We start from the raw sequence: 15,991 nt of genomic DNA, 5'->3' as shown, positions 1-15,991 counted from the left end.
ATCTCCCAAAGCAACTGTCAGATATTTCACCGATGAAGAGGAATGATTGGGAACTGAACAATGCAAACAGTTGTAAATTTGGAGAGGCTGCTGTGGATGCCAAATATAGTGTTCTATCTAATAATATTCATAGTGATGTGATATATTTTTGTCCTTTTTGTTGAGAGAGCACAGGAAATGAGAAGAATAATGCACTGTAAAAAAATATTGTTGGTTTAACTTAAAAAAGTAAGTTAACTGGTTGCCTTAAAATATTGAGTTCATTGAAATTAAAAATATTAATACAATGAAGGAGATTGATTTAAAGGGATGGTTCGGAGTAATTTCAACCTAGGGTCCTTTGCACCATGACCTTGAAGCCTTTTTTCCCTTGGTCGGACATTATTAAAGTTAGAGCTTATTTAGAGATATCAGCCGAATGGCTTAGTGCAGGCGCTAATGGATCCAAGGTTGTATCTCGTAAATTACCCCACTAATAATGCCCGGAATGGTACCAAACTTCCACAGTAGTACAAATAGGTTCTGTACTCATAAAACGAGGCATTGGAAAGTTTGTAAGTACATCAGGAGTTTATTTAAATAACACTTGCCTGACGGCTTATGCTTCCGCTAACCCGGACGTCGAGGTCACTTCCGTGATTTGGGAAAAGCCCGTAAAAGTCCTGGCAGAAAGCGATGCATAAGGATGTAGTGTAACGACGCCCAGTTCCAGGAATGCACTAATATTTTGTTGGTGGTACCAGTTTGCAACAATTATTAGTTAACAATAAGTTTTCAACACTTAGGAAAAACTAATAAAACATTTAGTTAAATTCACTAGCTTTTCCCTTACACTTGTGAGTTTTGCAAAGGACTTTTACGGGCTTTTCCCAAATCACGGAAGTGACCTCGACGTCTGGGTTAGCGGAAGCATAAGCCATCAGGCATTCCTGGCATTATTAGTGGGGTAATTTACGAGATACAACCTTGGATCCATTAGCGCCTGCACTAAGCCATTCGGCTGATATCTCTAAATAAGCTCTAACTTTAATAATGTCCGACCAAGGGAAAAAAGGGGACCAATCATGAAAATATTTTTTTACAGTGTGGGATTTGGTGATGTAACAAGCCAGATTTTATCTCACACTCACAAGACCACTAAAAATGTGCACAAGTGTGCAAATCACTGGCTCCTAGCAGATATTCTCATAGCTAAAATGCAGTCTATTTATCTTCTGAATCATCATATTTTCATTTGTGCTTTTTAAGTGTATTTTGCACCTCTTCCACCTTAGCTCTCCGATTCATGAATGAAACATTTGTGTAAGTCTGATCTTTTCAATTAATCTTTTGATTTGGTTCACAGAATCTGAATGATTCGTTTAAGAATGGTAATGATACAGCACTAAATATGTTTCCTTTTTTCATATTATATCATAGTAATGTTAATATAATATTAAAATAATAATATCAATATCAGAATAAATGTATAAAATGTTTTATTAATATGTTAGAAATGTGTTTAACATAATTTACTTTTATTGTTAATTTAACTAAATAAAAGTAGACCATATGTTGAATTCAGTGTTATTGTTGAACTAAAATTATCACAAATATATATTTTTTGTTAATAAAGCTGAAATAAAATAAAGTATAAATATTAGATGAAAACCTTATTATTTAAAAAAAAAATGTAGAAATGTTACCTTGGCAATTAACTTCAAACAAATAGTAAAACTGAAATAAATTCAAATGAAATTAAACCTAAATAGAAATATTTTTTAAACTTAAATTAACAATTTAAATTAAATTAAAAACTCAAATTAAAAATGAAAACTGAAAATACAAAAATAAAAGATAGTAGTAAATACTATTCTATTCAAAATAGTAATAAATTCTAAAATAGTACATCAATAAAATAAAATAAATAAAAACACTGGTTGAATAATGTTTTTAAAGTGTTCACAGAGCCACAGTGTTTGGATCAACCAATGGCTTTGTTTTGGGGGCGTGGCTATGTGTTTGTTTGACCAATGAAAGTCATTTTAGTTGACTATTGCTAGCTGTGTTACAATTACACACATTAGTAGTCATGAAAAAAAAAAATTGTGAACATCCTTAAACATCCAATGAAGGTAATGAGGTTTTGTGCACGAGCATTTTGTAAACCCTCCTACGCTCTTACATTAAAAAGAAAACGAGACAGCTATGGAGCAAGACAGGTTTTTCTAATTGTTTTGTTCTCATTTCTGTTTACATCCTTGATATTCATGATTTGCATTTTTATGTTTTTATGTTTTATTTACATTTTATTTTATGTTTATCTTGTTGTGTTGATGAGACTTTTATCTTTTTATTCTGGCGATTTTGGTTGGCAGTACCATCTCACTCCTGAGTACTGGCCCTCACAGTAATCATTACCTCTATTGAATTTCGCTCTCCGGGGAAAGACTTGACTGCCAAGCAGTGCGGCCTGAGCAACCCCTCTTCATGATTGAACGAAAAAGACTTCTCTCGAGTAGCTAAACATGCTTGGAATAAGTTTGAGTGCAATGGTTGGGAAAATTATGGGGGGAGGGAGGGTTAAAGGAGCTGAAAAGAGATCTATCAAAATGCCATCTCGTTGCCAATTTACCGTTTTCCCTCTTTTTATCTCCACATTGTGCAGTGAGATCTTTGTTTGTACTAGTCTGCCCATCTGTCTCCCTCCTCGATCTCTGAAGCATTTACAGAAACATCCACCAAGGATCGCTCGGCCAGTCATGTCACACTTGCACTTGAAAATGAAAGAATACGAATGCTATTCATGCAGTTTCGCAAGTGCCCCACAGGCAGAAATGGGTTTATTCAACCCACATATCTTCTGTGGGTTTCACGCTTTGAAACTACGAGCATAACTCATTTGCTAGTTAAATTAAAAACCCAATTCAAACTGAAAGTCAATGACGTATGTCTGGTATCGCTGCCTTTTTTGTCATTGTGTATGAATCAGAAATCTGGTAAACGTGAGTCTAGAACTTCACATCAACTCACATTCAAGTTTCTGAGCAGACAGGACTCCTACCTGCTCGCCTTTCTAATCGCCTTCTTATCTAAGTAGCTCAGAACCAATTGCTGAGCTGATAGACTTTAAACCTCCCGACACCCGCTGTGAGAGCGGCTCTATACTGTTGACTCTTGGGATCATTTTAGCACAGTGTCTGACTGCTTAAAATACTCTATTTCAGATATTACATCTCTGTGTGTACAGGCAAGCAATTTTTGAGCGTGCATGGTGTCGGGCTGAAAAGAAGAAGCTGTGATGTATGTGATCAGATTGAGCTTTTGAACATTCTCATCTTACTGGCAAATTTGGGGGGACGAAGCTTAGCAGCGCTATTTCCATTTCACACTTACAGAATATCAATAGGGAAGGTGCGGGCGCATCACGTATTGAGCGGAGGCATTTCATCTTCACTTACATTATGATCTTATGCATGATCAAGTGACAGGTCTTTGAACTTCCACCTTGCATGGAAGACACGCCATTCTTTTATCTGTCTTGCCACTGTCTTGTTGCAGTTTTAATGCAGCAGCTGAAGGCTGTGGTTTTCACTACGTGACATGCTGCATGGAACTCTTCACCATGTGTGCTTTATCACTTTAACCATACGTCTCAAAGGGACATACCCTTGTTGGTGATTGTCCTTTAACAATGATAAGCGTATCAAAGCTGAGATGAGATGATTAGAGTGCAGTTTTCTGTGGTTATATACTTTCAAACCAAATGAGGTGAATTTCCCCTAAGTAATTGTGTCTCTCAATGTGTCATCAAGTTCAGCTATTGTGGTGTTCTCTAAAAAATAATGTAATAAATAATAACATATATTTACAGTGGGGAGAACAAGTATTTGACACACTGCCGATTTTGCAGGTTTTCCCACTTACAGAGCATGTAGAAGTCTGTAATTTTTATCATAGGTACTCTTCAACTGTGAGTGACGGAATCTAAAACAAAAATCCAGAAAATCACATTGTATGATTTTTAAGTAATTCATTTGCATTTTATTGCATGACATAAGTATTAGATACATCAGAAAAGCAGAACTAAATATCTGGTACAGAAACCTTTGTTTGCAATTACAGAGATCATACGTTTCACACACTGCAGGGATTTTGGCCCACTCCTCCATACAGACCTTCTCCAGATCCTTCAGGTTTCGGGGCTGTCGCTGGGCAATACGGACTTTCAGCTCCCTCCAAAGATTTTCTATTGGGTTCAGGTCTGGAGACTGGCTAGACCGCTCTAGGACCTTGAGATGCTTCTTACGGAGCCACTCCTTAGTTGCCCTGGCTGTGTGTTTCGGGTCGTTGTCATGCTGGAAGACCAAGCCACGACCCATCTTCAATGCTCTTACTGAGGGAAGGAGGTTGTTGGCCAAGATCTCGCGATACATACTCCCCATCCATCCTCCCCTCAATACGGTGCAGTCGTCCTGTGACCTTTGCAGAAAAGCATCCCCAAAGAATGATGTTTCCACCTCCATGCTTCACGGTTGGGATGGTGTTCTTGGGGTTGTACTCATCCTTCTTCTTCCTCCAAACACGGCTAGTGGAGTTTAGACCAAAAAGCTCTATTTTTGTCTCATCAGATCACATGACCTTCTCCCATTCCTCCTCTGGATCATCCAGATCAGGGATGGGCAACTTCGGTCCTGGAGGGCCACTGTCCTACAGAGTTTAGCTTCAACCCTAATCAAACACACATGAACAAGCTAATCAAGGTCATCAGGATTACTAGAAAATTACAGGCAGGTGATTTTTTCAGGGTTGGAGCTAAACTCTGTAGGACAGTGGCCCTCCAGGACCGAAGTTGCCCATCCCTGCTCCAGATGGTCATTGGCAAACTTCAGACGGGCCTGGACATGCGCTGGCTTGAGCAGGGGGACCTTGCGTGCGCTGCAGAATTTTAATCCATGACGGCGTAGTGTGTTACTAATGGTTTTCTTTGTGACTGTGGTCCCAGCTCTCTTCAGGTCATTGACCAGGTCCTGCCGTGTAGTTCTGGGCTGATCCCTCACCTTCCTCATGATCATTGATGCCCCACGAGGTGAGAACTTGCATGGTGCCCCAGACCGAGGGAGATTGACCGTCATCTTGAACTTCTTCCATTTTCTAATAATTGCGCCAACAGTTGTTGCCTTCTCACCAAGCTGCTTGCCTATTGTCCTATAGCCCATCCCAGCCTTGTGCAGGTCTACAATTGTATCCCTGATGTCCTTACACAGCTCTCTGGTCTTGGCCATTGTGGAGAGGTTGGAGTCTGTTTGATTTAGTGTGTGGACAGGTGTCTTTTATACAGGTAACGAGTTCAAACCGGTGCAGTTAATACAGGTAATGAGTGGAGAACAGGAGGGCTTCTTAAAGAAAAACTAACAGGTCTGTGAGAGCCGGAATTCTTACTGGTTGGTAGGTGATCAAATACTTATGTCATGCAATAAAATGCAAATTAATTATTTAAAAATCATATAATGTGATTTTCTGGGTTTTTGTTTTAAATTCCGTCACTCACAGTTGAAGAGTACCTATGATAAAAATTACAGACCTCTACATGCTTTGTAAGTGGCAAAATCGGCAGTGTATCAAATACTTGTTCTCCCCACTGTGTATATATATGTTATTATTTATTACATTATTTTTTCAATTAATAACATTTTTCAATTAATAAATAATTTAATTATTATTCAATTATTTTTTCAAGAACACCACTATATATATATATATATAAACACACGCACACTATGGCCGAATCACAGCCGTGCTGATATAGATCAACATTGCATGGCTACTAGTGTGATATTGCTCATTTATAGAACATAATCGTTTAATTACATTTGCTTAAAATATTTCATTCTAAATTACATTTTGTTTTTAATTAATATATTTATTATATTAGAATATAATATTTTATATCATTTTGTTTAACATCTATACAAATAATTAATATTATATTATTCTTAAAAATGACCCTGTGCTCTCCCATGCTTTGACCATACAAATAATTGAATTATTTAAGCACAAGGGCTCATGGGTATTTTTGTATTTATCTCAGCTTTGATTTTGGACTTAATTATATGGATTTTGAACCCGAGGGTAGAGCACTGTATTTATTTGTCTTATGATTCTAAAATGTGACATTTGAAGTGTGTTTAATATTTAATTAATAGTACATTGGGACCTACAGTTTAGTTTGATATGCAGTTACTAAGTGACAAAACATTCTTATTTCCTGCTTTCCCAAACATTTGTTCTGTTTTTTGGTACCTTAAATGATTTCAATAACATTCACATCAGCTATACAGACATGAATACACATATCACATTGCAATGTACGTAAACGTGGGGAAATGTCAGGATGTTTTCTGTTACTCTCTGTAAGATAATTGACTGGTTATTGATGATTCAGTCTATGTATTGTAGGTCAGTGGACTATCTATTAAAGGTAGAACACCAAGAGATACCGCCCTTTTACTTAATGGAAAATTCTATCCAAGGCAACCATTAGTACTTGGATCCCTAAAATAAAGTCTAGACATACATTGTATGCGTCTCAATAAGTCTTTTCTGTTTGTGGGGTTCTGTCCTCATTTGAATGCTTATCAGGTTAAGATTCACATTAGCTGGGTTGTTTGAAGCTGGCAGCTAATTTATTAAAGAACATCCTCCATTCTGCAGGCAGACACTGCTTTTGAGTAAACCATTGACACTCCTTCCTCTTTATTAAAATGTTCCGCTGCTTTTCCCCTGTACGTCTTAATCTGAAATATATCACGGAAAATATCGGCAAGCTCATCAAAATGCAGAAAGGAACGGCACACTTAGGTTTCTTAATTGTTTTAAAAGCCTCACAGTCATTACATGTCTGACATAACAGCGCAAGTCTAGAGCACCTCCAAATCATTAAAAAAAAAGGAAAGGTAATAACCTTTAAGTGCTTTCTGAGTAAAACCGTAATAGCAAAAGAATTCGTGCCTCTGCTTATGATATTAAATGCATTACCTCTGAATAATTTTCATTCAAACATAGACACATAAGTGCAAATGAGGTTCAGTTCTGTCTTGTCCGTGAGCAAAAGATTGCACCTATGGCGGCATCGCATCTCCAGCTGTGACTTGCCGTTCTGTATTGTTGCGATCTGTCAGAAGTTAATGACGGATGCGTCGCCTGTAACGGTAAATTCATAACTTCTTAATGTGTCTGGATGCATCTTGCATATACATTACATGCTGCTGCCCCGATGACTTGCCAAGCTGTCAAGGGAAGGATTCGCTGAAGTCAACGACTCAAATTGAGAATGAGAGCCATAAAGGGACCGTGTCTGCTGGAGATGGAGGGGGGCGATATATTGTGTGAGTGCATGATCCGCTCCAGGGCCAGATGTTCCACTTGACAGGCCCCTTGAGTGGAGGGCAGTTCTGCCAGCTGTCTTCCTTCCTAGCGTACATGCAGCCATTTGTTGGTGGAGTGTTGAAAGCGGAGGGACAATCAACAGAACTGCTTTACACTACAATCCCACCATTGCAACTGTTGTCCAAAACAAATAGTCCCGTGAAATTGCAGTTTAACCAACAGTGCTTTTGTTTACCGAGACACCGTTTCATCATGCACCGGACAAATCAGAAAGAATTATTGCCCTGCCTCTATTCCAGGTGAAGCCTTTTGCGTTTACCTTTTCCCAAGTATAATGCATGATAATAACAGAATTCATTCATCAAAGGCTCCGGCTGTTATTCCCTGGAAAGAGTTATATTTAACTTGGATAGGTCACAGCATTTTCCAGCAGGCTCTGCTGAGAATATGAGCCTGAAGAATTATGACTTTTCTGACCCAGGTGTGGGCATTATTCATGCTTAAGGTCTGATCGCTAGTGCTACGAGAACGTGAGTAAGAGCTGCCGCTGACTGTTTAAAAATGTCAGGACTTTTCTCAAAGTCTTTGGCCTAGTTGTGGAAACTTGAAGAGGACATTTTAGTGGCATGTCATTGGTTTCTAGTACTAGTAGCGTTTTTGGATGTGACAACGTGTCGTTTTCTGCTGTTATTTGTCTACTGCATTTGATATGACATGTGAGTGAATTGTGAATTTCATTATATAGAAATAGAATAACTAAATAGAAAGTTGATATTTGAGATAGATTTTTTTGTTGCAATGTAAAAGTATTTACTGTCCCATCACTGTAATGCATCATCCTCACTGAATAAAAGTATTATTTTCTTTCAAATTAATTGTATTAATATTTTACTGACCCCAAACTGTATATATAGTCCTCTTCAATTTATAGTTCACTTTGGCTGAAAATTCATGATAGAAACATTTTCTATAGGCTATATTAGGTATTAGGCTTTTTAATTGTCACACTTCATTTTTTATTTTTTACGAAAAGGTTCTTCTGCACACGGTTCCATAAAATCTCACAGTTTAAATACGTTCAGAGTCAAGTCTCAGTATTACATAAGCTAATCTTTGCATCTCTTCTTGTTTTTTACAGCTGGAACAACGTATATCTTTGGAAAGGGAGGAGGCGTCATAACCTTTAACTGGCCAGCCAATGAGCGCCCGAGCACCCGTACGGACAGGCTGACAGTGGGCTTTAGCACCTCTCTCAAGGATGGCATCCTGATCCGCATCGACAGTGCCCCCGGCCTGGGAGACTACCTCATGCTCCACATTGTAAGTCAGAGCTTTTTCTAATGTCGACCTTAACACCAGTCTAACCCTAACCTGATCGCTCACATCTAGAAACGTCAATACTAAAGGTCAACAACAAACATTTTACATTTGAATATCTCTACAACCCTTTAACATGTTTGGAAGTAGCCAGAGCACACAGCAGACGTGTAGAGATCTGAAACACTGTTCACACCGGATGTGACTAGTAAGCTGTCGCAGCATGAGTCTGTCTACTCTGGAAGTGCTGAAGCTGTACATCGTCTCTGAATGTTGACTTAAGGCCTGTTTAACACTAGATGCGTAAGCAAAGCGTAAGCATCTTGTATTTTTTTCAGTGCCCATGTTGACTAAAATACACCAGAGTTAACATGAAACAGCACATTTCACCATAAAATCATAAAATATAAGTGAGGTGTTCCATGTTTCACAGTCACTGTATGACATTCAGCACTGTGAGAAAAAAAAAAATATGAAAACACATTATTGCCAGGAGTTTTTTTCTTTCCAAAACTCAAAAGCCTGTTTAATGGATTAAAACCTAGAGGTATATCTTAACTTTAAGATTGCTTTTATCATGTAAACTACAAATACAGCATGATACTGTATATAGTAGGGGTGCAACAGTTCAAATTGCTCACGGTTCGGTTTGTATAACGGTTTTAGGTTCACGGTTTTGGTATGGTTCGGTATGTGCTATGTTCAGGCAGAAAACAACTACTGTCAAATAAAAATAAAGAAAAAAAGAACAAATAATCTAACTACAAGCAACATTTTCGAGCATACGGCCCTTGCATTAAACAAAGTTTACTAAGAGTGACCGTTTTGTTCATGTTTTTTGATTATTGCTGTTGTAATTTATTATTGGGGAGCCAGCATGTGCATCCATCGACAGAAACACACATTAGAGAAACTGTCTGTTTTACGCATTGTTATTTTCAACAAACCAGATTATAGATGCGTCATTAGATTTGAGATCAACCGCGGTGCAAGTGCGTCCCGAACCGTGGTTGGAGAAAGGTACCGAGAACCAGTGTTGTAGTCGAGTCACCAACTGTCGAGTCCGAGTCGAGTCTCGAGTCCCCGTGTTCGGAGTACAGATTGCACAATCTAATACCGTAATATCGTTATCAAATTGATACCATCCCAAATACTTTTAAACATTGTTTCTAGTGTGGCAGCACACTGGAGCTTTCGTGTTATTTAAATAATGCAATCTTATGTATGTTCATTGATCAATGTTGAAAGTATAAAAGTCTAAACTAGATTTAGTTTGAATGATGCACTCACCTGATCTCTTAATGCCCTTTACGTAGTAAGGATGGTCAAGCGACAGATGCTCAGTTTGGGTAGACAACAGCCACCTAGCAGTGTACTTCGGAACAGCCGTGTGTCCAGTACCGAAATGAGCAAAATCATGATATCGTATTGACATCATACTGGACGGCCAAGCAGAGCAGAAACAGCGCAGAAGCAGCACACACCCATCATGCTTTCACACTGGCAGCGTTTGTCACACGCAGTCTGTATTTGCAGTTTATTTTCAAGACACGCAATATTTTCCCAGTTCCGGTATACCGCGCAACCCTATAATGGTATAGGGTTGCACGGTATACCGGAACTGGGAAAATATCACGTGTGCATCTTTAAATTAATTTCATTTCATACAGATATGCATATTTAGTGGTCGGAGTAGCTCTGGAGCTTGTCAAGAATAGACGCAAATCAACACAACACAGCATATGCTTCCTGGATACCTTGTGGGTGGTTTCTTTTTCTTTTTTGTTGCATGTCCTTGTAAATAATCAATCCAGGAATAATTATGTCTCTCAAAGTGCTCTGTTTCGAGTTGCACAGCTTCACTTTTCCATTAATCTTTGTATTGTGTCAATGCCACAGAAGTTTGTCACTCCACACAGCTACATTATAAAAACCTGTTCCTCAGATCAGCCATAAAAACTGTGAATTACTTCAGAAGTGGTGTGTTTTATTTTGCTGACCTGCTCAATGTTCTTTTCAAATGATTAAAAATCAATACATGTACCACACGGAAGCCCATCAGCTTTTTTTTTCTACATTTTATCCATAGCGAAGGCTTCTATTTGGCCGGATGTGTCCATAATGTAAATAATTCAGCACTCATGTAATGGATGCTAGTTCGGTAATTAACCTGCTTTTCTGAAAGACAAAAGGATTCATTTTCAGACAATGTTTGTCACCAAGGGGTCTTTTACTCATAAATGAACAATGAGGTCATTTGAGTATTTCTTTTTTTTTTTTACGTTCAATATATGGCCAACAGAATGTGGATAAACACACACTTAAAGGCCTATGTGCTTTTTGAATGTTACATTTAAAACAAATTGTCACATACTTTTAGCCATATTCATTTAATACCACTGAAAAAAAAACAATTGTTGATTTGTATCTCCTAATTTTATAAATGGTTCACCACATATCTGAAAACATCTGTCTATACATATGTATCAAAACTAATAAACAAACAAAAAGTCATATCTTATCACGTTTGTACATAAACAAGTGACCTTGTAGTTTAATGGGGGGCGGATGTCTATTTTTTGTCAGAATGTGAATAGGGAATATTTCTCTGGCTATCTCCATCTGTCCACTAGTTTTATTGTGGCCCACGTTGGTGGTCCACTGGGACTCTTGGAGCTCTGTAATGGGCAATATAACTAAGGGCATTTCACTAAACCCTCACCCCCTGCCTTTACCCTTTATGACACACATGGACACACATACACACCCTCCCCGTTATAGCAGTGTAGTGCTGATGGAAATAAGCCTCTTCTGCCAAATGAACTAAATCTAGAGCACAACTCTAGAGTAAAGGGAATTAAGCTGCCCGTATTTTACAGGCTGTTTCGAAACGTACGTAACAAGTGATTGGGAGTTGCCTTTGATTAGCATGTACTGGACTGGAATTAATCTTTGCATTTGGAACACTATACAGGACCCATTATGCTCTTTTTAGATTGGTGTGCTAAACGTTTAGTCCTCTGAACATTTAAAACCACTAATGTGTTTATATTCAACTTTAGGAAGAGTATTGCAGTTGGTGATGATGGATCAAAATGTCACTGCTTTATTTTGGGCTGATTGTGGAAGGTTCCCTCCACTCATTTATTCTGCGCTGATAATGAGTGAGCTATTTTCAGCTGTAAACGTCTGTCTCTCTAACACTTCTGAACTGAGCGGCTGGTGACACCATGGAATCCCTTGTTAGACAGTTTCCAGCAACAAGGGAAATGTCAGTACTGTTGCCCTTCAAACATGCCACCTCTGAAATGGCAAACTCTGTGACGGATTCTGCTAACCAATCACTTTATATCTGGCCTTAAACAAACCACATAATCAATCAGGGGCAAATTAATATAAAAATTTAGACCTGAAATACTGCGTCGTGACTAGCATTATTAATTAAGTTTTTAATTAGTTTTGTTCTTGAGATAAGTATGTGAACTTAGATAACTAGAGAAGTCTATTGTTCACCTAAAAATGAAAATTCTGTATTATTTACTCACCCTCATGCTGTTCCAAACCTTTATGACCTTCTTTTTCTATATTGTGGAATACAAAAGAAGATGTTTGAAGATTTTCAAGAAGAAAATGGGGTCTAAAGCAACATTGAACCCCACTGACTTATTACTGTATGGAGAAAAAAAGAGAATTTTTTTCAAAATATCTTCCTTTTGTTTAACAGAAGAAACAAAGTCATATGGGTTCGGAATGACATGAGGGTGAGTACATGATGACAGATTTTTCAGTTTTGGGTGAGCTATGCTTTTAACTTGAAAGGAACGTCTTACATCTCCACACATGAGGCATCAAAGCAGGGAACATCTGTCCACTGTCAATGTTGGCGTTTCTCTCTCTTAAAGTCATCTGATGTGTCTTCAGTCAGAGGAAGTGAAGATACAGAAGTGCCATCTGCTTCTCACATGTAATCTGTCCATGTGACATATTCATCCAAATATCATAACAGGTCTTTTCACTCCCTCACTTCATAGCCCTCAATATCTCAAAATGAACATGAAACATGATTCAACCCATTCTCCATCTTTAGTCTGAAATATTTCTGAATGCAACTGGTAAAGGTGGGTGGGACAGACAGATTGTATCCATCAGAAAGTGGATGTATTGGGTAAATTTGGTTAAAAAAAATGATACTTCATATGATCTTTCATAGACAATCAGTCAAAAAATTTACACACCTGAAAGACATTTACATTTACATTTATTCATTTAGCTGACGCTTTTATCCAAAGCGACTTACAATTGCTATATATGTCAGAGGTCGCACGCCTCTGGAGCAACTAGGGGTTAAGTGTCTTGCTCAGGGACACATTGGTGGCTCACAGTGGATTCGAACCCGGGTCTCTCACACCAAAGGCATGTGTCTTATCCATTGCGCCACACCACCCATATAAGACGAAAGAAGACTCATCAGAATCTTTGACTAGTTTCATTCCCTCAAAAAAAATCCAGGTGAAAATTTCTTACATAAACACACACACTATAGCTATAATTAGTGATATTGAGTTTATTTTTTTATTTATTTTTATTGTACATGCACATTGAAATTGACAAATGACAAATGAACATTACTGCAACATTCAAACATTTGTAATCAATTTCTTAAATGATCATTTCATTGCTCTGATATAGATAAAACAGCTGCCTTTACTTAGAAGAAAACCATCCAATACAAGTCATTTTGATCCCCTTTTTTGCATTCATATAGGTTTTTTGGGTCATGCTTTCGATTATTATTTTGACAATCATAAGCACAATCATTACACACACACACGTTGGGTTTGCATGTTTTATGGGGTCTTTCCATAGACATAATGTTTTTTATGCTGTACAAACCTACACCTAAACCGACCCATCACAGAAAACGTTCTGCATTTTTAGATTTTCAAAAAGATCACTTAGTATGATTTATAAGCCGTTTTCCTCATCCCCCCCCAAAAAAAAGCCATTTTTTAATTTAAGGCATTTATTTATTTATTTTAGCCATAATGTAGGGGGTAAAATCAACGTACCTGAACCACACACATACAGTTTTCGCCTCTTTATAGCTATTGTTTCTGTACTACTAGTAAACCATTCATACCGGTGTGCTTGTCATCTGTTGACCATGCTCACATGGGAAAACAAATGCACTTTTGTAAGTCGCTGTGGATAAGAGCTCCTGCTATAAATGCCTTTAATTTAGACGTCTTCTGTTGGAGAGAGAGGAAGAGGTGAAGACAGACACTCGTGAAGATGTCCCTGCTTTTCCGGCTGATTGTAACACAAATCACACATTCATTTAAAATTGCCATTCTGTTTTTCTGTGTTCCTTAAGAGTTAAGCACTTAAGAAAGTTTCAAATGACTAAAGTTAAATGCATTTTGAATTCGCTTCCTTCCCTAATACGAACAGCAGCGCCTGCACAGCATTACGTATTTGTTGTAAGTCCGTTGGATACTCATTAACAGCAAATGGCTTCCCTCCACCAGCTGCACAGCTGGAAGTAAGTGTGTAATTAGGGTAAAAAACTAAGCGTTTCAACAAATTGCTTGTGCCCCCATGTTGTATTACCGCCACACGAGTGGATGGGATGTTTCAATTTGCTTTAAAGGTCTTTTCCACCCCCTACAAAGCAAAATTGCCCCGTTTTAAATAATGTTAACCAATGTCTTTTTGGTTTAGAAACTTGCACTTTGGCCAAATAGACGGGGGCCTTAAAATGACATGTTCCAATGATAGGCCAGTCATTTTAACTGAATTATGTCACTGGGTGCTTTCCACATATCGACAGAAGAGGGAAAGGATAAATGGCTCTGACACCAACAATCGTTGCCACCAAAGCTGTTGACTGAAATCCTATAAGAGAGAATGATTTAAGTGTACAGAAAATCAATGGTGTTGATCTCTTTTAATCAGTGAGCAGCATAACTACACATTGCCTGTTGATTTTCAATCCTGCAAACCTCCATACGCTGAATGGCCCCTGCCACAAGCATCCCACTCTGCTTCCATTCAGCCTTAAAGTGCAGAATGATTTTGAGTGAGAAAAGTGAGCACAATTACCCAGCTTGTTCCATTTGCTGCTTGGAGTTCACAGTTTCTATACCAAAGAGAGGGGAATATACTTCATTTTGACAGACTCTTACTTGAAAAAACGATGTGACTAAAACGAAACGCTGTTGCTGTGGGGGGTCTACGGCTGTTTTTTAGATATGCAAATATTTAAGTTCCTGTTGATACAGGAATAATCCACAGAGGAATTTGTCGCAGGTAACTGGGTAATTTATCGATGTCTTCACGTAACTAGTTTTCAAATTTGAGCCATCAATCCTCACAAAAGAGTTTGTTATTGACATTTTTTTCTGCTGCAGGGGTATTTGCATCAGGTTTTCATGTTTGCATACCGTAATGAAACTGCATCTGCTTCTGAAGCTGTGCACAGTGCATTGTATGACCGAAAAGAAAACACATTTCTAATAAATCTTATAGTTCTTGCATTTAAGAACAGGGTCTTTTAACAAGTTTTATTTTAGGTGTTTTGGATTTACCACTATTTTATATACAATTTTATATATTTTATAAATAGTGCTAACCCAATAAGACTCGGGTAAACTCATTAAAATTATGTAATTGATAGAATATATATAAAATGTATTAATAAAATGTATGTATATATTATATAAAATGCCAGCATTTTGCTGATAGTCCAACATTTACAATTTGGTATTTAAATGTATACTTATCTTTAACAAAAGAACAATACGCATTCATTTTTTGAAGACCTTTGGATATTTAGTCGACTCAGGTCATTTGGGCAGTGGAACAACCACCCAATAAACAGATGGGGCATAAAACAGGAATATTAATGTGTCTCCACACTGTTAACAATTTTCTTGTATTTTTACAGTACAGTACTGGCAGCAAGGTTGCCAGCAAGTTACTGTATTTTGATTTACAGTAACTGTACTGTAATTTACTTTACAGTACACAAGATTGGTACTGTAAACTACAAAACAGTACTTTACTGTATTTTTACTGTATTTTTGTAATTTTTCTGCTTCTGCTGTAATTAATTATACAGTATTGTACTGTAATATCTATATTGATACATTATTGCTTTGTATTAATGCCCTTAACAAGGGGGAAAAAAACTCCTTAGTAACAGCTTTTTTCCCCCCGTGACACAAATGTTAATCAGTTTATTCACGGAAAAGCTAGAAACTAAAGTGAATAAAATTATAGGATGCTGTCGAACTTGCATAACTCT

General features: G+C 37.7%; 1 protein-coding gene across 16 annotated transcripts in view; it reads left to right on the top strand.

The window, feature by feature from the left end:
• nrxn3a (neurexin 3a) overlaps positions 1-15,991 on the top strand; it is a 282,065-nt gene that overhangs the window by 208,659 nt on the left and 57,415 nt on the right. For all 16 annotated transcript variants that reach the window (XR_013819368.1, XR_013819369.1, XR_013819370.1 and 13 more), the window contains one exon: positions 8,507-8,688. Coding sequence is in view for 13 of the 16 variants with exons in the window: in XM_079852844.1 (XP_079708970.1) it covers positions 8,507-8,688 (182 nt within the window). In the remaining 3 variants the exon portion in view is untranslated. The remainder of the gene's footprint in view (positions 1-8,506; positions 8,689-15,991) is intronic.

This window comes from Squalius cephalus (genome assembly GCF_949319135.1).
Source record: "Squalius cephalus genome assembly, chromosome: 20".
NCBI classification, from domain to species: domain Eukaryota; kingdom Metazoa; phylum Chordata; class Actinopteri; order Cypriniformes; family Leuciscidae; genus Squalius; species Squalius cephalus.
Note: the sequence above shows the minus strand (reverse complement) of the source record. Positions and strands in the feature narration are given on the sequence as shown.